The 24,215-nt window shown below is 43.3% G+C and overlaps 1 protein-coding gene across 2 annotated transcripts in view; it reads right to left on the reverse strand.

Annotated features, from left to right (window-relative positions):
* The window catches only part of stard9 (StAR-related lipid transfer (START) domain containing 9), a 171,875-nt gene that overhangs the window by 140,715 nt on the left and 6,945 nt on the right, over positions 1–24,215 (reverse strand). For both annotated transcript variants that reach the window (XM_055640899.1, XM_055640898.1), the window contains exons 2-3: positions 12,810–12,879; positions 5,504–5,620 (exon numbers count right to left, since the gene is read on the reverse strand). In XM_055640899.1, coding sequence (XP_055496874.1) covers positions 5,504–5,620; positions 12,810–12,879 — 187 coding nt within the window. The remainder of the gene's footprint in view (positions 1–5,503; positions 5,621–12,809; positions 12,880–24,215) is intronic.

Below are 24,215 nucleotides of genomic sequence, written 5' to 3' on the forward strand. Positions count from 1 at the left end.
TGGAGCAAACTGTTAGCAAGGTACAGGGGAAGTTTGAAAATTGTTATCTAAATGTACAGCAGTAATTGCAAGTCAACAAATTAAAGAACACTGTAATCGCAAAGGCCTTACTATAATTGTGGATATACAAATACAAACACCTCTTTGTAGTTGAGTTAAACACTAATGACACTAATTACAACAGCTAACACGCTATAAACCTGGAGCAAAATCAAGGAAACACAGCAGCTATTTTAAACATAACGCAGACAGGAAGTTGGGTATGCATTTTTGTACAAATGAGATGAAGAGGAAAGAAATTCTAACTCGACAAATTGTTTATGTTTTGAAGCTCACGAGATTCTGCATTATGATCTAAGCAGATATATTTAGCCCTGTTACAAATGTGTGGACTGGGGCAATGGGAAATGCACGGCACACTGACAATTCCCAATGAATTCCCTTAAGACTCTTTGAAGTTATTCAATTTGAAGCTCAAACGATTTCATGATGAGGAATGGTGTGGATTTGGAGATGTGGGAAGCAAAGCAAACTTGAACACATCCTGCGCGCAATAACAAAGAAAAAAAAATAGCAGGAGCTTTGGACATTATTCTTCCTGCCACCAGAATTCTTCGGCACGATCTACTCTGTCTCAGACTTCTGCTTCAAGAGACTATCATTCATAACAGAAGCATTTTTTTACGAAAAAGATAAAAAACATAGTAAAGCAACAATAATATCCAACAGCTAAGCATGAATTTATAGACTTGAAGCATTCATGTAGGATTAACAAAGATTTAACACTGTATGTCACCATTGAATGTGCTTCCATAAGCACAGAAATAGGCCCTGCAAGCCATCACCACGACTGTAATAACCATCAAGTACCAATCTACACAGACCCCATTTGCCAGCACTTGTAGCTTTTTATACCGTGGCAATTCAAGTGCTTGTCCGGATATTTATGATGTGTTGCCTCCATCTCCTTTTCAAGCAGATGAAAACCCTTCAGATGCCCTCTAAACATCATACTTTTCACCTTAAATCTAGGAATTCCAATTTTAATCATATCAGTTTTGAGGAAAGGTTTCTTATTACATAAACTGCTGAAATAACTCAGTGGGTCAGGCAGCATCTGTGGGGGAAAATGGACAGACAACATTTTGGGTCAGGACCAATCCAGTTTATTTTTGCTCAAGATTCCAGCAGTTGCGGTGTCTTGTGCCTACAGAGTTCCTCATTGTCCACCCTCAGCGGGTGCGACAACATCTATGGAGCGAAGGAAATAGGCAACATTTCCGGCCGAAACCCTTCTTCAGACTGATGCAGGGTGCGGGGCACGGGAAGAAGAAAGGAAGATGAGGAGCCATTCAAGGACCCCATTGGGTCCTTGATGGAGTCGAGGGGAGGGGTTAAGCGGCACGTGTAGCATCTCTTGCAGTTGCAAGGGAAAGTGCTCGGGGAGGGAGTAGGAAGGGTGGGAAGGGAAGAATTGACCAGGGAGTTACGGAGGGAGGGGAGGGAGCACTTTCCCTTGCAACCGCAAGAGATGCTACACGTGTCGCATTACCTCCCCCCTCAACTCCATTCAAGGACCCAAGCAGTCGTTCCAGGTGCGACAGAGGTTCACCTGCATCTCCTCCAACCTCATCTATTGCTTCCGCTGCTCTAGATGTCAGCTGATCTACATCGGTGAGACCAAGCGTAGGCTTGGCGATCGTTTCGCCGAACACCTCCGCTCGGTCCGCATTAACCAACCTGATCTCCCTGTGGCCCAGTACTTCAACTCCCCCTCCCATTCCGAATCCGACCTTTCTGTCCTGGGCCTCCTCCATTGCCAGCCAGAGTGAGCACCACCGGAAACTGGAGGAGCAGCACCTCATATTCCGCTTGGGCAGTCTGCATCCCGGTGGCCTGAACATAGACTTCTCCAATTTCCGGTAGCCCTTGCTGTCTCCTCCCCTTCTCAGCTCTCCTTCAGCCCTCTGGCTCCTCCTCTTCCTTTCTTCTTCCAGCCCCCCCACCCCACCCTGCGTCTGAAGAAGGGTTTCGGCCCGAAACGTTGCCCATTTCCTTCGCTCCATAGATGCTGCTGCACCCGCTGAGTTTCTCCAGCAATTTTGTCTACCTTCGATTTTCCAGCATCTGCAGTTCCTTCTTGGACTATGTATAAACACTGCTGTAATTTCTACAGGGTGAAACCAAATGTATGAAATGGCCTTTATTAAAATCTGACAATGTGCACTTTAACGATGTGATTTTTTCTATTGCAAATCTCAAATTGTGGAGTACAGAAGCAAATAAATAAATGATGGATCTTTGTCCCAAACATTAGGGAGGGGACAGGATATATTTTCCACAACATTTTTCCAGCATTAAATGCTAGCAGCCTTATTAAAATATCTGAAGGATTAATACTTAAAATGATCAATTCAAACCCCTAATTCATTACTGGCATTCAATAGAAATATCAATCCCAGTAATCTATAGTGGATTTAAAAGGATTTAAAATCCCTCATAGGCAGCAAATGGCATGCTCAGACTTGTCATCTCTTTGTGCAAGCCACAGAACACTTAATACAACTTCTAACATAATACATTTTATAAGCCAATTTAAAAAGCTTTGAAGTCTCTTAAGAAAGACAAATTAATCTATGAAGGTACGGTTCTCATACCCAATTAATACTTAGCACATAAAGACCAACAATATTATTAATATTTCAAAACTTCTAAGTTATTTAGCCCATTGTAACTTAATGAAAGGACATTGAATATTAGGATGTGACTCAGTCCTATAAACAAACCTAAGGAAAGGTTCATACATTAAAGTACAGGGCTTCAACAAGATTTTGAAGAGACAATATAGGAGGCAAATGTGAGAGAATATTTCTGCTAGGTTTAGAGTTTGCAATAAAGAGAAGAGGAAGTTAGCCAAATTGCTCATGTTAGGAAAAGCATTGGGGGAAAAAATCGCTCAAGTTAATGCAACCATTAACTTTCAGATAGAAAAGTCAGATCTATATTCCCACCAGGAATGCAGGTTATCAAATTAAAGTGCAGGCATTGAGATTCACAATAGAAGAAAATCTATTTCCCATAACTAACTGTGCAAACCAAAACAATTAAATTGTAGATGCTTTCTTCTTTTGCACTTATAAATAAAGATTTGCGGCGGCTCCCAAGGGTCGGGCCATCCTAACTGTCGAACCCCTCGGCACGGGAGTGGTTCAGTCCGGAGGCGGCCCTTAACCAGAGGGTTTAAAGGCAGAGGTTTGGGTGCCATCTTTCTCTCGTGTGGACTTCCCTACAACCGGGAGGAACACAAATAAAGGTGCCTCTCAAAATACCCGACTGCTCTCTTTCGTTTCGAGACCTACGCACCACAGATTGTTTTTTCTACCCATGAAACATTACATATAGCAGAAGCTAAAAAAGCTCATCTTTTAAGAGTTTTTATTTTCCTCAAGGATTTCCTAGTTTATGCTAAGTTGCTTTGCTATTGGTGTGGAAGATCATTGATTTTGCAACAAGAAAAAAATATTCCTTGCCATTAATGAATTTGTTGCCTAACAATCAAACTCTCGGGGAAAGATTTTTCCCGATTTGTTTTTGGTTTGTGCATATTTAACATTCATACTATCCAAATATAAACTGCGCTCGCATTAAGTAAACCTTTCTCAAAATCACAATAATAGTGACACCGCTGATAGAGCTGCTGCCCTACAGTGGCAGAGGCCAGAGTTCGATCTTGACCTGGGATGCTGTCTGTGTGGAGTTAGCACGTTCTCCCTGTGACTGAATGGGTTTCCTCTAGGTTCCTCCCACATCCTAAAGATGTGCATATTTGTAGGTTAATTGGCCTTTGTGCAATCATCCCTAATTTCTAGTGAGTGGATATGAAAGTGGGATAACATAGAACGGGTGGGAAAAGATGATCCATGGTTGGCATGGAGTTAGACAATAGACAATAGGTGCAGGAGTAGGCCATTTGGCCCTTCGAGCCAGCACCGCCATTCAATGTGATCATGGCTGATCATCCCCAATCAGTACCCTGTTCCTGCCTTCTCCCCATAAGCCCCGACTCCGCTATCTTTAAGAGCCCTATCTAGCTCTCTCTTGAAAGTATCTAGAGAACCGGCCAACACCGCCTTCCGAGGCAGAGAATTCCACAAACTCACCACTCTGTGTGAAAAAGTGTTTCTTCATCTCCATTCTAAATGGCTTACCTCTTATTCTTAAACTGTGGCCCCTGGTACTGGATTCCCCAACATCGGGAACATGGTTCCTGCCTCTAGCGTGTCCAAACCCTTTATAATCTTATACGTTTCAATAAGATGCCCTCTCATCCTTCTAAATTCCAGAGTATACAAGCCCAGCTGCTCCATTCTCTCAGCATATGGCAGTCCCGCCATCCCGGGAATTAACCTTGTGAACCTATCTCCCTCAATGAACTCCCTCTATAGCAAGAATGTCCTTCCTCAAATTAGGGGACCAAAACTGCACACAATACTCCAGGTGTGGTCTCACGAGGGCCCTGTACAACTGCAGAAGGACCTCTTTGCTCCTATACTCAGTGGTGGGCAAAAGTGTCTGATTCCGTGATGTATCTCTAAACTGGACCCAAGTACATTGGAGGTCTGGGATCATATAAATAGTGCATCCTTAATCATATCACATGCAGCAATATTTCAGCACACCACAAACACAGAAAAATAAAGTAATTGGGGAATTTGAAATCAATACAAGTTGTTGGAAGAAATACATCTCATGCTGAATTTGATAGCAATACCTGCATCCAGGTGACAAACATAAATCAATCTAGTTTTTTGTGTGTGTTGTGGTTTACAGTATCACCTGTGTTCCCCCACAAAGCTGATTGGATTACAAACTGATAAGTGGTCATTATCCAGTCATTAAACAATTTAATGGGATGAAAAGAGTCAGCAGCTGCAACATGAAACACTCCCAGCAAATTGGCAGCTGTGATTTACATCCTGCATGACTATTTTCAACTGACTTGCCAGTTCATCATATTTAAGAAGGAACTGCACATGCTGGAAAATCGAAGGTAGACAAAAATGCTAGGGAAACTCAGCGGGTGAGCCAGCATCTATGGAGCAAAGGAAATAGGCAACATTTCGGGTCAAGACCCTTCTTCAGACTGAAACATAGCCTATTTCCTTCACTCCATAGATGCTGCCTCACCCGCTGAGTTTCTCCAGTATTTTTGTCTACCTGCCAGTTCATCATAAATAGCTTTGCAGCTTACTATTTTAATTCAATTTCAGTCCAGTTGGTATTCAGTTCAGTTGGTACAATGTAATATCGATTTATCATTTAGGAAACAGATACAAGCAGATTAAAACTGTAATTTAAAAAGTATTTAGACTCCAAAACATATTTATTGCAAGTCTACAGATATGGATAAGAATATTTAAAGCATGACAAGGCATAAACAGTGACCTAAAAAAGTTTACATTATTAACATTAACAAAATTGAATAACAGCCCATATTACTCACCAGTTCCTGAGGTGCAAAATTAGCAGAGTCAGAATCCACTGACCAGTAACAGTAATCAAAGCTAAACTCCATATTACGCTGCCTTGAATCGCCAGGGCTATCAACCCGTGGGTCCAACTGAAATTAAGAATTCAAAACAAATTTCATTTACTACAGATATCCCAGATTCCTTGCACCACATACTATACAGTTTGTCAATTCTATTAACTATGTTCTCATATTAGTTTATTATCCATTATATTTTTTGAGTCTGAGAAAGGTGACAATGTGAGTTGAAGCAGCCAACTTGCAGTAAATGATCAGAGCGAGGTAATAGCCACAAAGGTACAGAACACATCAGAGAGGACCATAATACCATTGCCATTCAATGCAATGGCTTATATGTTGATCACTTATAATGGCGTGCCATACTTAATTATTGAGCAATTTTATTAATATCACTTTCTTTTTAAGAGCTAAAAATATTTTATAACGTTACACTAGAAAGGTACCCCTGTAAAATGTTCACAAATGCAGAATTAGAACTCCTTTTGTGAATACACAACAGTTCCTGTAGCTCCAAATGTACACCTTGGCCATCGGGTGGAAATCGCTATCAAAACGGGGGGTGGGGAAACATAATTCCTGGGTGGACCCGCAAGTGTGCATGTGAACACGCACACACATGCGAGGCTTTGGAGGCTTCAGCCGTGAGCCCTGTGGACGGTAACATCGGGAGCTGACCTGTTTAAGAAAGAACTGCAGTTGCTGGAAAAATCGAAGGTAGTCAAAAATGCTGGAGAAACTTAGTGGGTGAGGCAGCATCTATGAAGCGAAGGAATAGGCGACGTTTCGGGTCGGGACCCTTCCTCGAACCAGATCTGATCAAGTGTCTCGACGCGAAACGACACCTATTCCTTCATTCCATAGATCCTGCCTCACCCGCTGAGTTTCTCCAGCACTTTTGCTTACCTTTGGGAGCTGACCTGGTTGGTGACCGACTCCGATCTCAAGCAACGACAGCTTCGTCCGTCCCGAATCGTGGGGCTTGAATCGGCCCGTTTGCGGGCCTTTCATCACCCGGCACGGCTTAAAATCGGTCGGCGGGTGCTTCAATATTGGGAGCCTTGATCGCCTCGATGCCGCAGTTCGATTTTAAGCCGCGCCGGGCGATGAAAGGCCCCGCGAACAGCCCTTAGAAAGCATCTGACACCCGCTTGAATCTTTCAACAGCTACAATGTGATAAATAACACAAACAAATACAACTGAAGCAAATAAAGGCAAACAGAAGAACCAACCTTGGAGGGGAGAGAGAGAGATGGTAAAAACATACTAAATAACGTGAGTGACCCGAATGGCGACTTAACTGCAAGCCAGCCAGGAAACCAATTCGACCGGAGCCTTATGACCTGACCCGTTTAAATCCGATACTCATTTAAATCTTTCCCATCCACCAATACATCCAATTAGTTCATATTGTAACTGTACCCACATCAGACAGTTTTAAGAAATTCTCCATGAATACCTTCAGTAATACTTGAAGGTCAAAACACAATTGATGACATATTGTGTTAATACGATGTTAATTGAGACACCCCCACTGTCTCGCGGAAATTAAAAAAAAATATTTCAACAAATTTCAAGATCCAAATTACAAAACATGGGGGATTGTCCCCATCTCTCAAAACATGAGAGGGACCCCCCCCCGGGACTTCCTCCCACATCTGGCCATGTGCTTTGGAATGCTTCATGGTCATGAAAGATGCTACATAAATGCAGTACAATAAGCTTAGAATAAAGCCGAAAGTAAATATATTCAGTTGCTTCACATAGGAGTGATGTACATCGTGAGAAACATATTAGATTTGAATGAGACATTTCCTGTGGCTAAGCCAATAAATGCATAAGTATGAGAAAGGAATTCTTGTTGGAAGAACAAAGAAGAATAGAGGTTTGGTTATCTCGGGCTACTGTTGAGCAACTGCTGGCAACTGATAGTACAATGGGACTGCCGAAGGTCAGGACAAAATGTTCAGAAAAACCACATGCATAGCAAGAAATAAAGTAAAATAGTGGTTCCACCAGAGCATCAAGCCATTGGTTCCAGTCACCAAGTACAACTTCTCTAGAGATCTTTTACAGTGCCCCATCCACCCACAGACTTCTCCCCAAGATCCCAAAATGGACGTCCCCTTTCAGAAATACAAGGATTGAGAATGACTCATTGCCACTCTGGTTCTCTTTAAGATTCTTACAGTACCAAAAATGACCCTTCAGCCCATCGAGCTACAAGAATTAACCATCCATTTACAATAATCCACACTAATCTAATTTTAACATCTTATGTTACATTATATAAAGGTTTGGAGGAATATGAGCCAGCATAGGCGAGTGCGACTAGGTTAGACATCTTGATTAGCAAGGGCCTGTTTCCGTGCTGTTTAGCTCTATGATTCTCACTTTGCTGAACTTGTTCTCATAAATAACTCATTCAATTCCTTAAAAAAATTAGTTTAGTTTAGAGATACAGCGCGGAAACAGGCCCTTCGACCCACCGGCTCCGCGCCGACGAGCGATCACCGTACATTGCCACTACCCTAAACCTACTAGGAATAATTTTTGCATTCAAGTCAATTAACCTACAAACCTGTACGTCTTTGGAGTGTGGGAGGAAACCGAAGATCTCGGAGAAAACCTATGCAGGTCACAGGGAGAACGTACACACTCCATATAGGCAGCACCCGTAGTCGGGATCAAACCCACTCTCTGGCGCTGCATTTACTGTATGGCAGCAACTTTACCGCTGTGCCACCGTGACCGCCAATCCAAGAGAAAATCCCTGCACTGTTCAAGCTATCCGTCTCCTTATGGGATACATTGAACATTCCTTCTTTTACTCTAGCTCAGGGTAACCTATCTCAAGTCTCTTTTTTTCTGGCACATTGATGATGATCAATATTGCTTGAATTTGCATATAACATAATATTAACTTTTTCTGCCAAATACCACCCTACACTCACTGTCACTTGCTCTAAATTTGACTCTTCCCGTCATTTCTCAATATCTCCATCTGCACCTCAGAGGATGGGTTAGCTGCGGGTCCATCAACTCCCACAGCGAGCTGAACCACACTTACCTCAACCCAGCTTCTTGTAGAACTCCATTTCCATTCTCCCAGTTCTCACATCCTTCCACTCCACCAACCTCTAAATGCATCAGATCCTAGACAATAATTTCTGACATTTCCAACATGACAACACAGCCATATGTAACCTCCCATCCCCTCCACTCCCCTTCTCCTCTTCCCACTGTCACTCCAGATTCAATTTTCCATCCCATAGCATCTTCCCACACAACTACACGAGATATAACACCTGCTCTTTGATAGTTTATTTTCCTGTCAATAGCTCTTCCGGGTGAAGCAGCAATCCACAAATAGATTCTCCAATTAAATAAATTGCATTTGCTGCTCAAAATGTAGAGCAGGGGTCGGCAACCTTGTTCTGCATAGGGGCCAGGACACATGTCTGTGAGCGGACGGCGGGCCACATCTATCATGTGTACACATGGATCCTGCCCCGGATGGCGGGCATCAAACCACGTGATCACATAGATCCTGTCCCTTCAAGGACGCCACCCGGAGCACTGGCCCCTAGTTACTCACACGTCCCCGGCCTATTGACAATACCGATCCCGACAGTAAAGCCCAGACACAGAAGGTGCGCGGCCGTGCAGGCGGCTTTGCGCAGGATGCGGTACGGCCAGAGCTTGGCGTTTGGTGCTGCTTGGCATTTGGCGCTGCTCGCCAGCGCCCGGCCCTGCTCGCCACTGCTCGGCGGCTCCACCAGCTTAGGCCTTCTTTCGTCATGGGCACCATGGCCTCGGGAGGTACCAGAGATGATGGAAGTCTGTGGGCCGGATGATTACGGGGAAAAAAAACCCGCCTGCGGGCCGGATGTTTTGGGTTACGGGCTGCATTCGGCCCTGGGGCACTAGGTTGCCAAGCCCTGATGTTGAGTCCTCTGCATTGGAGTTCATAACAGTGACCCTAGATTTCCAATTGTCCTTAATTAACTTCTCCAGCTTTGGCCACCTTCATTGTTGCAACAAATCCCTTGGGACTACACCAAAAGATACCTTCCCTTAATCCAAGAATTATTCTTTATCTCCATTCGCAAGAATACCCATAAAGAAAAACTTTAAGTACTTTGGTAAAAAAGGTTTGTGCCAATTTCTCTTTTTGAATTTTAAAATGGATTAAGAAATCAACAACTGCTCCTCATGTTATCCAATTCTAACAATTGCTACACTAGAGATTAAAAATGCAAAGATTATATTTTATGTAAAATGTCAGGTTTTAGCATTATGCTTTCAAGTATAGATTTTAAAATGTCAACTGTCAGCATTCCGTGGCTTAGTTGCTGGAAACACTTCCTGTTTACAAAACCTCTGATCTGCTCACAAAAAACGTTGAAAGAAAACAGGATAGTTTGCGATGTCAGAATTAGACATGGAGAACAATTGCTGACTGTTTTTTTTTAACCTTGGACATTGTATTTAGAATACAAATTGGATCAACTCAAAGCTAGACTCACCTACATTGCACAGAGATACAGCTTACACCAGTTTCACTTGACTGTGCCATACAACCTGAAGGCTTATCAATTCACCAATGGACTGTATTGTGCCTTCGGCAATGTAAGAGGTGGAAGGATCTGCTTCCTTATCAACATCTTGTGGTGCTCAGATGTGGAGATCCTGGTGAATTCCTGCACCCCTGACTTGGTCTGCTCCTACCACCTACAGTGGGAATTCACATCGGCTATTCTGACTGTAGTCTACATCCTACCCCATGCGAACGCAAAGCTTACACTGAATGTACAATATACATCTACAAATAGCCTTGAAATGAAGTACTATGGCCTTTTACATCATAGCCAGGGACTTCAGGCAGGTCGACCTCAAGAATGTATTACCAAAATATGTCCTGTCGCACCAGAAGGTCAAACCAAAGGGTCAAACAGCTTTGACCACTGCTATACAACAATTAAGGATGTTTTCCCCTTCACATCTCAGCCCTATTTTGGTAAATTTGTCAATTCAGACTGTGCTTCAACTCCCTGTCTATGAGCAGAAGCTGAAGGAGGAAGATCCGGTACAATAAGTCATATAGTGCTGGTCTGAAGAAAGACACGAGATCCGTTGTGACTGCTTTGAGATGGTGGACAAGTCCACATGCAAGGATTCAGCAGCCAACCTACGTGAGTATGCCACTGCTGTCAGAGTGAGAGTGCAAAGGAATGCATGCCTAAGATAACACAAGTTTCCCCAATCAGATACAGCAAGATCCACACCCTAGCCAAGTACGTCTGATTTGTTCAAGTCGGGTGAACTCAACCTGTACTTGAAATCTTAATGGGTCCTTCACAAAGTGGCATGCTTTTACAGAATACAAAGCAAAGTTGGGCAGAATTGCCGGCATCAATGCATCCCTCCACCTCAAGCTCAATAGATTCCATGCTCATCCAGAAGGTCACTAAAATTACGTCACCTGCACCCACACCATCAGCCCAGATGTATAAACCAGTAAAAAGCAACAGGCCCAGATGGATCCCTGGCCATGTCTTCAGCACCTGTGTAGACTAGATGGCAGGAGCATTTGTGGCCATCTTTATCATCTCCATGCTCCAATCGAAGGTTCCCACCTGCTTTAAAACCATTATCATGTCACTGCCAAAGAAAGCCAAGGTAATATGCCTGAATGACCACCATGCATAGGCTCTGACATCCACCCCTACTTCCTGCTTCAAGGCTGCACATGGCACACAACTCCAGCCTCCCAGGTAATCTTGATCTAGTGCAATTTACCAAACGCCACAAGTATTCTAAAGCAGGTCCCATGTCCCTAGGCTAACACTCATCCCTGAAATATCTGGATAGCAAGAACACCTGCATCAGACTCCAATGGATTGACTACAGCTCCACCTTCCACACCACAACGTCAATCAAATTAATCTGCAAACTCCTGGACCTATGACTCAACATCCCCCTCGACAATTGGATCCTTGACTTCCTGACCCATAGACCACAATCAGTGAGGATATGCAACACAACATCCTCCAAGATAATTCTCAACACCGACGTCCTGCAAGGCTGTGTTCTCAGCCTTTAATATACTTTATATTATATACTGTGTCAAATTCTGCTCCAAATCTATTTATAAATTTGCAGATGCCTCCACCTTAGTGGATCAAACAATGATGAGATAGAATGCAGGAAGGAGATAGAGATAGTAGTAACATAATGTTAAGATAACAGACACTCCCACGATATCATCAAGACAAAGTAGCTGGTCATCGATTTCAGGAAGCAGGATGGAGTTCACATGAAGATGGTCAAGAGCATCAAGTTCCTTGGCATAAATATCACCTTCAATTTGTTCTGATCCAACCACATTGAAGATACAGTCAAGGAAGCACACCAAAGCCTCTGCTTTCTCAGAAGGCTAAGGAAATTTGGCATGCCTCCAACAATTCTTACCAATTTCTACAGATGCACCATAGAAAGCAGCCTATCTGGATGTATCACAACTTTGTATGGAAACTGCTCTGCCTAAGGTCTAAAGAAACTGCAGAGAGTTGTGAATGCAGCCCAATACATCATATACAACTGCTTCTCCCACTACTCCCCCACCAATTAACTCCATCTGCACTTCCTGCTGACTCGGGAAAGTAACCGACAAAATTAAAGACCACTCACTCACACATTTTGTTTTCTCCCCTCTTCTGTTGGGCAGAAGATACAAAAGCTTGAAAGCATGTATCATCAGATTGAGAAACAGTTTCTTCCCCACTGTTAGACTCATGACCGGACGTCATATGCTAAAGATAAATTTGCAATATTCTAATCTACTCCAAAACTCTACTTTCTCAGTCGCTGTAACGCCATATTCTGCGATCTGTTCATTTTCTCTTTTACACTACCTGTTTACTACATATGGTATGATTTGTCTGGAAAGTACAAGAAACAACGTTTTTCTCTGTATCACGGTACCCATGTCAAAAATATATCAAATCAAAAAACTGCAAATGCTGGAACTCTGAAATAAATACTGAACAGCTGTAAAATAAAAATCAGGTTGAACATGCTGGTAAGACTTAGTAGGTTTGTTAAAGGGTCAGGAACCCGAGGCATTCACTGCTTCTCTTCCCACAGCTGCTGACTGACCTGCTGGAGTTTTCCAGCATTTTCTATGTTTTCAATATTGTTTAGATGTAATGTTAGATATTATCTGAATTGAAACATACGTAACATAAGCTCACTTACCCTGACATTTCTGATGCTGGCAATTTTGTCATCCACCTTCACAATTATACTTGAGCCTTCTGCACATTCTCTGGAAGGAGACATGGACATGATTAAAAATTATTCTAAACTGCGAAGTTCACAACAGGCAAATAGCATAGTTAGACAAATATACTCTTTCCATATGCCAGTCATGTAAAAAACAGAGCTGGTATAATTATCAAACATTTTGGATATCATTTCATTGTAAATAATCAATACTTAGCTATAGATATCTCCAAAAATAAATCATTTTCAAAAGATGCATGTACACATGGTTTCAATCCATAATTTACTGGAAAAAATGAAAATATCTTTTAGCTTAACATGCACAATTTGCACCCGCTGACTTCAATCAGCTCAAATCATTGCAATATTCGACTTTGGAGAAATGCCTTAGCTTGGCTGCACCGATTCAGAATCACATTCAGTAAAGCAAAATCATAGGAACATGAGTAACAGCATAGTGCTACTGACTAATCACAAAGGGATAAAAATGACTGTGTGGAAAACCATTTCAACTTTTGCCAAACAAGAGACAGACAACAGAGTGCTGAAGTAATTCAAGGGTTAGGCAGCATCTCTAGCGCGCTGAGTTACTCCAGCACTATGTCTTTCTTTGGGAAACCAACGTCTGCAGATCTTGTTTCTAGAAGATAAGCCTACAGGGGTGTGGCTTTCCTGGAACATGGTCCATAATTGCACTTATACTTAACATGAAACCACATCATCTGTCTCGTGTCTAGAGACAATAATAGGAAAAAAAAAATTGCTTGTTTCACAAATTTTATAAGAGCAAATTTTCTGTACCTCAAATTTTTGGGCTGTGATTTGTGAATTCTGTTAGGGTGTTACCCAAATGGTCACTACGCCTGTTGTTGCGAGAGACTCAAGAGTGTTTACTTGTCATATGTACTGGGATCAGAACAATTAAATTCTTACATGCCTATAAAGCGTCAGTCCTGGGACATATGACAAATGAAACACTCTGGACACTCTGGCTTTGCTACAGGCATTATGACCATTCGGGTAACATAAATTTGTCCTTACAGAATTCACAAATCACTACCCAAATATTTGAGACAGGGAATAAAATTCACATTTATAGAATGCAACAAAAGCTATAATTAAAACAAGGGAGGGAAGTATTTGTCAATTATTTAAAAACTAAGTTAGAAAATCAATGCTATATTTATATATGTCCTTGACAGCCTTGAACACCCACCCTCCACTTCCAAAATAAATCACCCTGAATTACATTAGAAATGCAGTCACTACAGGTCTCTGGGCAGCCAGTTTCTGCACTGCAAGATATGTGAACAGCATTGATCATATTATCTGCTTTATTGTTGCTGGGAAGTATAAGTTGGTCAAGACACAGGGGTGAACTCCCATGCTCATTTTCAAACAACGGCACGGCACATTTCTTGATGTGGACAGGAGGCTTTGGTTTAACGGCCTTGGTGCGGAATTAAATACTGAACAGAAAAACAGTATAACAGTAACGTTGTGGAACAGAGAACATTCACATTCACATTTTCAACTTTTGGCCGTTAAATAGTGTTATCAATTAAGCAGATCTTTCAACACCATACTTCAACTAAAACAAATAACTTGCATATATCACTTGGCTGCACCTCAGCTAAAACTGATTGCTGCTGAATCTGTCAACCATATATCTGTCATTTGCCAATTCAATTATCGCAAAGCAGACAAATAAAACTGTGAAAAACATAAAATTATAGACAGTCAAGACCTCAGCGTGTCCCACCATTCCATATGGTCATGGTTGACATGTGCTCACAACTCCTCTTCTGAATCAACTCCCATTAACCCTCAATTCCTCAATCTTTCACATATTTATCTCGCTCCAATTTATTTATTTCCAATGATCAAGCCTCTACCACCACTGGGCAGAAAAATCCAGAGAATCACTATCCTCTGAGAAGTTGTTTCTACACACCTCAGTTTTAAATGACCAGTCATTTATCTTGTAGCTATAATCCCCTCATTAATGCAAACATCCCAATATCAACAGCCAAGCCCCCTTAACATATTGTATGTTTGAATAAGGTTATCCCTTATTCTTCTGAACCTCAAGGAATACAGACTGAAAGAATCCAGCTACTCTTGTTAGATCAATCCTTTCATCCCAAGTATTAGTCTGATGATTGTATTGGCTCCAATCGTATTAGAGACTCGTTTTATTTCCTAATCTACCTCATTGTGGACCATGCACTTTTTTACAAGTCTGCACTGTAACATTATGCCATAACACAATCTTCTGCATTCTGGAGACACAAGGAACTGCAGATGCTGGTAACAAGAAAGACACAAAATGCTGGAGTAACTCAGTGGGTCAAGCAGTATCTCTAGAGAACGGGCATAGGTGACGTTACAGGTCGGGACCCTTCTTCAGACTGGTGGTGGTTGGGGGTGGGGGGGGGGGGGGGGAGAAAGCTGTAATAGGTAGATTCTGGTGAGGGAATCTTTTAGGCAGATGGTTGGACAAAGGCTGGAAATGAAAAGACAGGTGTTGGACAAATGCTTTGAAAAGTTGTGAATTGTGAAGCTCCCACCTGATCCCACTACCAATCACATATTCCCATCCCCGCCCCTTTCCGCCTTCCAGACTGTTCCCTCCACAACTTCTTGGGTCACAGATTCCTTCCCACCCAAATTCCCCAGGTACTTTCCCTTGTAAACACAGGAGATGCAACACTTGTCCCGATACGTCCTCCCTCCCATCTACCCAGGGACCCCAGCAGTCCTTCCAGGTGAGACCGAGGTTCACATGCACCTTCTCTAACCTCGACTCCTGCATCCAGTATTCCCGTTGTGGCTTCCTGTACATTGGCAAGACAAAGCGTAGATTTGGTGGCCATTTCGCGGAACACAGAGCTCAGTCAGTCAAGGCCTACCGGATCTCCTGGTTGGTAATCATTTTAACTCCTCTTCCTATTCCCATAATGACCTCTCCGTCCTGGGCCTCGTTCATTGCCAGAGTGAAGCCACACACAAACTGGTGGAACAGCACCTCAGATTCTGCTTGGGGAGCTTACACCCAATGGTATGAACATTGAATGCTCCAATGTTATGTTACCACATACCTCTCCTCCTCCTTTATCCCCACCTCCCCTTTCTTTTTCTCCCCCCTCCCCACTCTCTCTCCTGTGCCCCACCTGGACGGATCTATTTCTCTCCTCCCCTCCCATCCACATTCCTTCCTCTAGCTTCACAATTTGCATCTCTTCAATCCTTTTATCTCACACCTTGTCTTTTCTTCTCTAAACTTTTTCTGATCATCTGCCCATCATAAAAAACCCTGATCTGTATCCTACCTGATCTCCCGGTTGCTGGACACTTCCCATTCTCCTTCCCATTCCTACACAGACCTTTCTGTCCTAGGTCTCCTGCATTAACAGAGTGAGGCTAAACACAAATTGGAGGAACAGCATATCATATTTCACTTGGGTAGCTTACAGTCTAGTAGTGTGAATATTGATTTCTCGCTTCAGGTAGCCCCGGCATTCCCTCTCCTCCCATATCTCTTGTTTCCCTTATGCCTAACCAGTCTGAAGAAGGGTCTCGACCTGAAACGTCACCCATTCCTTCTCTCCAGAGATGTTGCCTGTCCCGCTGAGTTACTTCAGCTTTTTGCATCTATCAACCTATTATTTAACAGACTTTATTGCATCCTCCCCCTCCCCCTCCACTGAAGAAGTCTGAAAAAGGGCCCCAACTGTAATATCACCTATCCGTGTTCTCCAGTAATGCTGCTTGACCCTCTGAGATACTCCAGCACCTTGTCATTTTTTGCATCCTGGTATTTTTCCCTATGCTCTACCTATTGTACTGTCAATTATGATTCTTCTGTATAGTACGCAAACAACTATTTTTACTATATCTCAGTACGTGACAAATATAAACCAGTACCAATATTAATCCACCAGGGATATTGCAATGTTCACTGTGGTGAAAACTGATGCAAACAAACTGAGGTAAGCACGTGGGGAGAATAAAAATTAGACTAACAATGTTTGCTGCCAAAAACTGACTTTGCACACCTTTCTACTAAACTATTGCGCCCTCGACCATGTAATCCTGCATTTGCTCCAGGCCTCCTGAGACCTCCAATCTGAAGTTCTCATGGTTGTGTCTGAATATTTTCATGGCTTCTTTCCTCCAAATGTAATCACCAGCTCTATTGGGAGGCCAAAATTCTCCTTTTGTGTAATTCTGGTCTGCAAACCACGAACACACTTACCTCACTATTCCCTTAGCTATGGAATTGGCAGCAAAACCTTCAAACTTAGCCAAAGTCATAGAAACCGTGCTCTAAAACTGTTCCTGCCCGGACTTCCTTAAAGCCACAATTTTGGTCACCCTCCCAAGCTCTATTGCATTGGCCAACATCTACTTCTGCCTGATTACACCTCAGTGATGCACCTCAAAAGCGATTTTCATGTTACAACACTATTTTAAGTGCATATGCCGTGCTTTTAAACAGACGTGGCTGTGTCCATTTCCTTCAGAGTAGTAGTTATCGTTCCAGCCTTTTTAAAATATATTCAATAGGATATATACAAAATTGAAATGAAAAAAAATCTGAACATTCAGTCATTAAAATGACATAGCTCTTCAAAAAATGGGATAGTGCTAATCTTTGTCTGACTTTTGTTACATCAGATAGCAAGTGCAAAGGCAAAAAGGAAAAAAAATTGAAACCAAAATTTGACTTGTGTAATCTAGATTAAAGAGCAAAGCAAGTCCTCTGAAATGGCACATTCTTATGGGCCTGTCCCACCTAGTCAATTTTTTAGGCGACTACAGGCGATTAGGCAGTCGCCACATGGTCGCCAGTGGTCGTCGGTATGTCGCCTTTATGGTCGTGAGTAGTCTCCTCAGTCGCCCAAATAGTCGCAGCGTCTTTCTGGTCGCCGCTAGATTTTCAACATGTTGAAAATGTTTCGGCGACAGTGGCGACCGTGGGTTTTACACCAATGAGTGTAGCTTGACGTAGGTGCTGTCGTAGGTTGTTGCCAGGTTAACGTAGGTTGTCGCCAAGATGTCGTAGGTTGTCACCAGGTGACGTAGGTTGTCGACGGTGCTAACTTCTGTGAATTCCAGTGTCGTATTCGCCGCCAGTCGCCTAAAAATTCGCCTAAGTGGATCAGGTCCATTAGTCCAGTTGCCAGTTCTTCGGCGACCTGCTACGACTATGACAGTCACTGGCAGTCGCATAAAAATCGCGTAAGTGGGACAGGCCGATTAGTAACCAAGTGGAAAAAATGTTAAGTCAAAGAGAATAGAAATCCATTACAATAAAAAGACCCAAACCTAAAACCTACATATGCATGTCTTTGGATAGGGCAGAAAATTAGAATAAATAGGGAGAAACAGTTTGGGCTGGCAGGTGAGACAGCAGAGGACACAGGTATAGCATAATATGCAAAAAAATTATAGTGACACAAGTACATCTGACAGTAACTGGAAGAAAATTTTGGAGTCATACATGAACAGCACAGAACCAAGTCATTCGGCGTACTGACCATCTAGCACGACTTGCACAAATACAGTTTTATTCTCCCAATACCCTGATCAATTCTCTCCTGATTCTGCCCCTCACCTGCACACCTAACTGTATCATAGATTTAGAGTTGTACAGCATGGAAACAGTCTCTTCAACTCCAACTCATCTATGCCAATCAAGTTTAGTTTAGAAATAGTTCAAGTTCAAGTGAGTTTATTGTCATGTGTCCCTGTATAGGACAATGAAATTCTTGCTTTGCTTAAGCACACAGAAAATAGTAGGCATTTACTACAAAACAGATAAATGTGTCCATATACCATGATATAAATATATACACACATGAATAAATAAACTGATAAAGTGCAAATAGCAGAAAGTGGTTATTAATAATAGAGTTTTGTCCGAGCCAGGTTTAATAGCCTGATGGCTGTGGGGAAGTAGCTATTCCTGAACCTGGTTGTTGCAGTCTTCAGGCTGCAAGATGGAATGCAAATACAAGATGGAAATAGGCTCATCGGCCCACCAAGTCCATGCCGACCATCGATCACATGTTCACACTAGTTCTAGGTTATCCTACTTTCTTATCCACTTTCTACAAATTGGGGGCAATTTTACAGACGCCAATTAACCTCCAAACCTGCATGTCTTTGGGATTGGGAGGAAAGCAGAACATCTGGAAGAAACCTATAAAGTCACAGGGAGAATGTGCATGCTGTACACAGACAGGACAGGACTGAACCTAGGTTTCTAGCATTGAGGCAATAGCTCTATCACTGTGCCACTGTTGCACAACCGAGCGAGGCCTACCTGCCTGTGCCTGGCCTTTATCCCTCCAAACCTTTCCTATTAGTGTAGCTGTCCAAGTGTCTTTTAAGTGACATAATTGTACCGGCCTTTGCCATTTTGTCTGACAGCTCGTTCCTTGTACGTGCCATTCTGTGTGGAAAATGTTGGCCCTTAGATCCTTTTAAATCTTTGCCCCTCACCTTAAAACAATGCCCTTTAGTTTTTGACCTCCCATTCCTAAGGAAAAGATTGTAGCTACTCATCTTATCTTGGTTTTATAATAAATCTCCATAGAGGTCTCCCTCAGACTCCTTCGCTCCAGGGAAAAAAGACCCAGTCTATCCAACCCATCCTTAAAATTCAAACACGCCAGATCTAGGAACATTCTCATAAATCTTTTTACACATCTTTTCCAGTTTAACGACATCCTTCCTATAGCAGGGCTAATGGCCCTTACTGATGTATTTCACAGCTATAAGGCAACGATGTAACCGTTGTACTGACCGATGAAGGCATGTGTGCAAGTGTCCAATAAGCGAGTTCGGTATTCCGACAGCACATGGCCAGGTCAAAGGTCACCAGCGAAAAACACCCTCGGCAGCTGTGCCCATGGACATAGACCTGCGCCTCATCTGCAGCCAGGATCAATCCCTGGTCTCTCGAGCCGCAATCGCTGCCAAACCACCACTGGACCATCCCCGTTCCCTCCCGAGTGCCTCCCCCCCCCCCCCCCCCCCCCCCCCCCCCCCCCCCCACAGTCCGGGCGGCCAGAGGCGTCGGGAGTCAGACGGGAGCGGTGCCCCCATCCCACGGCCAGCGCAGAGAAGCAGCGCTGAATCCAGCTCATCTCTGCCTGTTTTGCTGGGTCAACAGATAGCCCTGCCTGGACTTACGGGAACGACCACCCAAGCTAACAGCCAGCGCGGAGAAGCAGCGCTAACTCCACGCTCCGGGCTGGTGTCTCGTCATTCCTGGCAGGGCCGTAGGTTAACCCAGCGAGAGACAGAGTTGAGCTGAATTTAGCACTGCTTCTCCGCCCTGGCTGTGGGCCTGTGCTGTCGTTCTCGTCAGTCCAGGCAGGGCTGTCAGTTGACCGGATGAGACGGGCAGAGTTGAGCTAGATTTAGCTCTGTTTATCCGCGCTGGCTGTGGGCCTGGGGGCGCCGCTCCCTTCTGACCCCCGACGTCTCTGGCCGCCCCGGGGCACAGGGGGTACTCGGGAGGGGACGGGGATGGTCCAGTGGCGATTCCGCAGCGACTCGGGTTTGATCCTGGCTGCAGATGAGGCACAGGTCTGTGTCCGTGACACGGCTGCCGAGTTTTTATGTCGCTTGTGACCGTGATTCCTTGCGTTTTTCGGAATACCAAACTTGTCTATCAATATGGCAACTCGGGAGGAAAACAGAACATCTGATTCATATGGAAACAAATAAATTGTTGGGCAATGGGAGTGGAATGAGAGAAGTAGCTCTTTCAAACAATTGGTTCAGGCACAGTGCGGCCCCTTCTGAGCTTTTCTATGGTTTGGAGGAGGGAAAAAAAGGCGCCTCTAGAGACAAATAAACTAAAATAGAACAACCCTGCTGAGAGCAAGTTTAGAGAAAAGTTACATAGAGCAAGATTTTAAGGACAAAGAGAGACTGAAAAAGAGAGGAAATAAAGATTTTAAATATACTTATTCCAACTTTGATCCACACAGAGTTGAAGGAAGATACACAATAATTTGGGATGTGGGAATATGAAGTGCCTTCAAATCAATCAAAAACTATCCGATACATTTCACTGGATCAGATGCTTTGAAGAAAATCTACAACATGGGATGGACTCACTAGAGAGGAACTTTCTTTCCAAATAAATATTGACAAAATCAAAGTAATAGCTGTAAATTCATCCATGGCTAAATAAAATTGCAAAGTCCAAAACTTGGTTCTTGAAGGGCTGTACATTTAGGTTGGAATGTGTTCAGAGTAGGTCTGGTACCTAAAAAAGGGGGATTCCCGGCTGGCTTCACAAGGAATGTCAGCCCAGAGGCCCTCCTCAACTACATGGTCCCAATGCTGAAGAGCTGCCCCAGAACCTCAATGTGGGTTATGTCCATCGTGAGATACAATGGACACTGTGCATCAACCCCAGTCGATCAATACAGCAGCGGCAATATTGTGACTTCATATTCATCTCCATTACTTGAAAGGAACGGTGGAAAATCCTTCTCAAATTCACTTGCTGTCAAAAAATGTGTTTGCATCTGTTGCCAGCGACATGGCAGCATGGGAATCATGCCCTTGGCCAAATGTCAATGAAGCCCAGTGTCAAGCAAGGCTGCAATATCACCACTACACGTTACTCAGTCTTTCCAACAATGCTACTCATATCAGCTAATCAGTCACCCCAAATCCAGTCATCGAGCAGCTATACTCAGACGACACTTGTAAATTCACATAAATATAGGCCCAGCTCAAATTACAGTCAACTCATTCACTTAAGTATATAAGCTTACATTTGATAGCCAAAAAACAAAGATCCATGCTAATCTGCCCTTACTGTAGATCGCCAACCCCCATGACTATACTGTGGAGGATGCAGACTACTTTCTCTACTGCAACAACCACCTCTCAGTGAAGGTAGACATCAGTGATGAAATTCAACACTTTCACAGCACCTAGCAAAGCCTTCAACTATCCAGGGAATAGGTTCAGCATATCACCGGATACTCCAACAAACTCCTCCAGATGCACTGTAGAAAGTATCCCGACTAGTTGCACCATGGTCTGCCACGGCAATTCGAAGGCACAGAAATATAAGGGAGATATAATACAAAGAGTATTAGACTCAGCCCAGTCCATCATGGTCACAGCCCAAACCAGCAATGAAAGTATCTACGAGGCATTGCCTTAGGATGACAGCACCCCATTATAAAGGATCCCTGCCATCCAGACAATACAGATCAGCCCACGACAGTTCAATCTTGTTACCATCATCGGGCAAGAGGCTTAGAAGCTTGAAGTCTCCTGCTGCCAGGTTAAAGAACAGCTACTTTCCTACAACCATCAGGTTCTTGAACTGACCAACAAAATCCTAATCCTACCTTGGCAATGGAACACTGTAGACTATCTCTTGCATTACCATGGACTTTTTTTCTAATTGTGTTTTGTACTAATGCCTTGTATTTTGCACTTATGTCTAAGTTAGGTTTACGATTGTCACGTGTACACCGTGAGACTTTCTTTTGCATGCTATCCAAACAGAACTAATACTATACATAAATAAATGTACAAGTACAATAGATAAAACAAAGGTGGAGCTATAGAATGCAGAATATAGTTCGCAGCATTGTAGTGCATCAGTTCCATAGCCAATATCTAATGTCCAGAATGGAGTAGAGGTGAATCAGACAGTATCCTACAGATCTGCCCACGATAGTTCATTCGTAATATTACACCAAGGAACTTGAACCATTTTCACTTTGGCATCATTAATGCTGATTTGGGCATGCACCCCACCATGCTTGCATTAGTTGGTCTTGTAGAACTTGTGCACAATGCAAGCACAATGTTTAATGTTAATGTGTTGTTAGAGTCTATGTGCCTGTGATGCTGCTGCAAGCAGAACTTTCATTGTACTTGTACCTCACTCTACATGTACATAACAATTGTTGGCGACAGTCCTCTGTCATGAAGTAATCCTTAATAATGTTTTATAACTTTGGTAAGGATTCCACTTGCCAAAGGAGCTTTGGTGTTTGTCATTGCTGGATGGCCTTTTCAACATTTTGCCAGGTTGGGATAACACCAAGATCGTTGCACATTGAAAGAACTGCAGATGCTGGTTTACACTGAAGATAGGCACAAAATGTTGGAGTAACTCAGCAGGACAGACAGCATCTCTGGATAGAAGGAATGGGTGACATTTTGGGTCGAGATGCTCCTTTAAACGGTCAGGGGAGAGGGAACATAGAGATATGGAAGGGTAAGGTGTGAAAACGAGACATCAAAGGAGAGGAAGTTCAAGGAAAATGTAGAATAGAGGCACATTGTTATTGGATGGAGTCAAGAACAGTCTCAACCAATACTCGTGCCTCATCCACCAGACTCTGACAGCCTCTGGCTTTGATAAACTCGCCTCCTTTCTTAACTTTCTGGCAGCATGATGGCACAGGTAGTGGTGTCACTATCTCACAGCCCCAGTGACCTAGATTCAATACCGACCTTTGGTACAGTCCATACAGTTTGCACATTCTCCCTCCTTTGTTTTTCTCTGGGTGCTCCGTTCCTCCCAAACCCCAAAGACAGCAAGTTGGTAGGTTAATTTGCTGCTGTGTGGGAGTCGCAAAGTAATAGAATCTGGAAATAGTGGATTGGAAATTTGGAGAGAATAAAAATCGGGTTTGTGTAAATGGGTACTTAATAGTCCGCCTGAATTGAGTGAGCTGTGGGGCCTATTTCTATCACTGCGACTGTCTCTGTGGAGCAAACCCAGAGGTATTTAGGCCAGGGATGGCCTTTGAGATTCACAAACCTGCTTATTGCAGGGTTGCTTGAGATCTTTTCACCCAACATTTATCCTCAAGATGAGCATTTTGATGTACATCTCGTTCAGATGTTTGTGAATCGGATTCCAATGTGGCTCAATGCTCCCCCCCCCCCCAATCATTTTCCTGCCTTCGCTCCATAACCCTTAGCACCTGTTCTAATCAAGAATTTGTCTATCACTGCCTTAAAAATATCCACTGGTGGCAGAGAACCCAAACTCCTCACTTTGAATGATAGAGGGCCTCAGGGCAGTTGGAATATTGTGAATACTGTGCAGTTCCGGTGAGCACCCAATATAGAGTTGTCCATGGGGGCACTAACTTCTTTGTGGGGTCTTCAATTCTCCTGCAGCTTCATCCCTGTTGCCAAAATTGTTTGGAACAAGGTCAATGGAGATGAGACGTAATGTGCTAGAGTAACTCAGTGGGTCAGGCAGCATCTCTGAAGAACATTGATAGGTGATGTTTCGGGTCAGGAGCCTTCTTCGGATGTCTGCAGTTCCATGCGTCTCTCACTGGAGATGAGAGTGGATTGGGTGGC

This window comes from Leucoraja erinacea, chromosome 9, assembly GCF_028641065.1.
Source record: "Leucoraja erinacea ecotype New England chromosome 9, Leri_hhj_1, whole genome shotgun sequence".
Lineage (NCBI taxonomy): Eukaryota > Metazoa > Chordata > Chondrichthyes > Rajiformes > Rajidae > Leucoraja > Leucoraja erinaceus.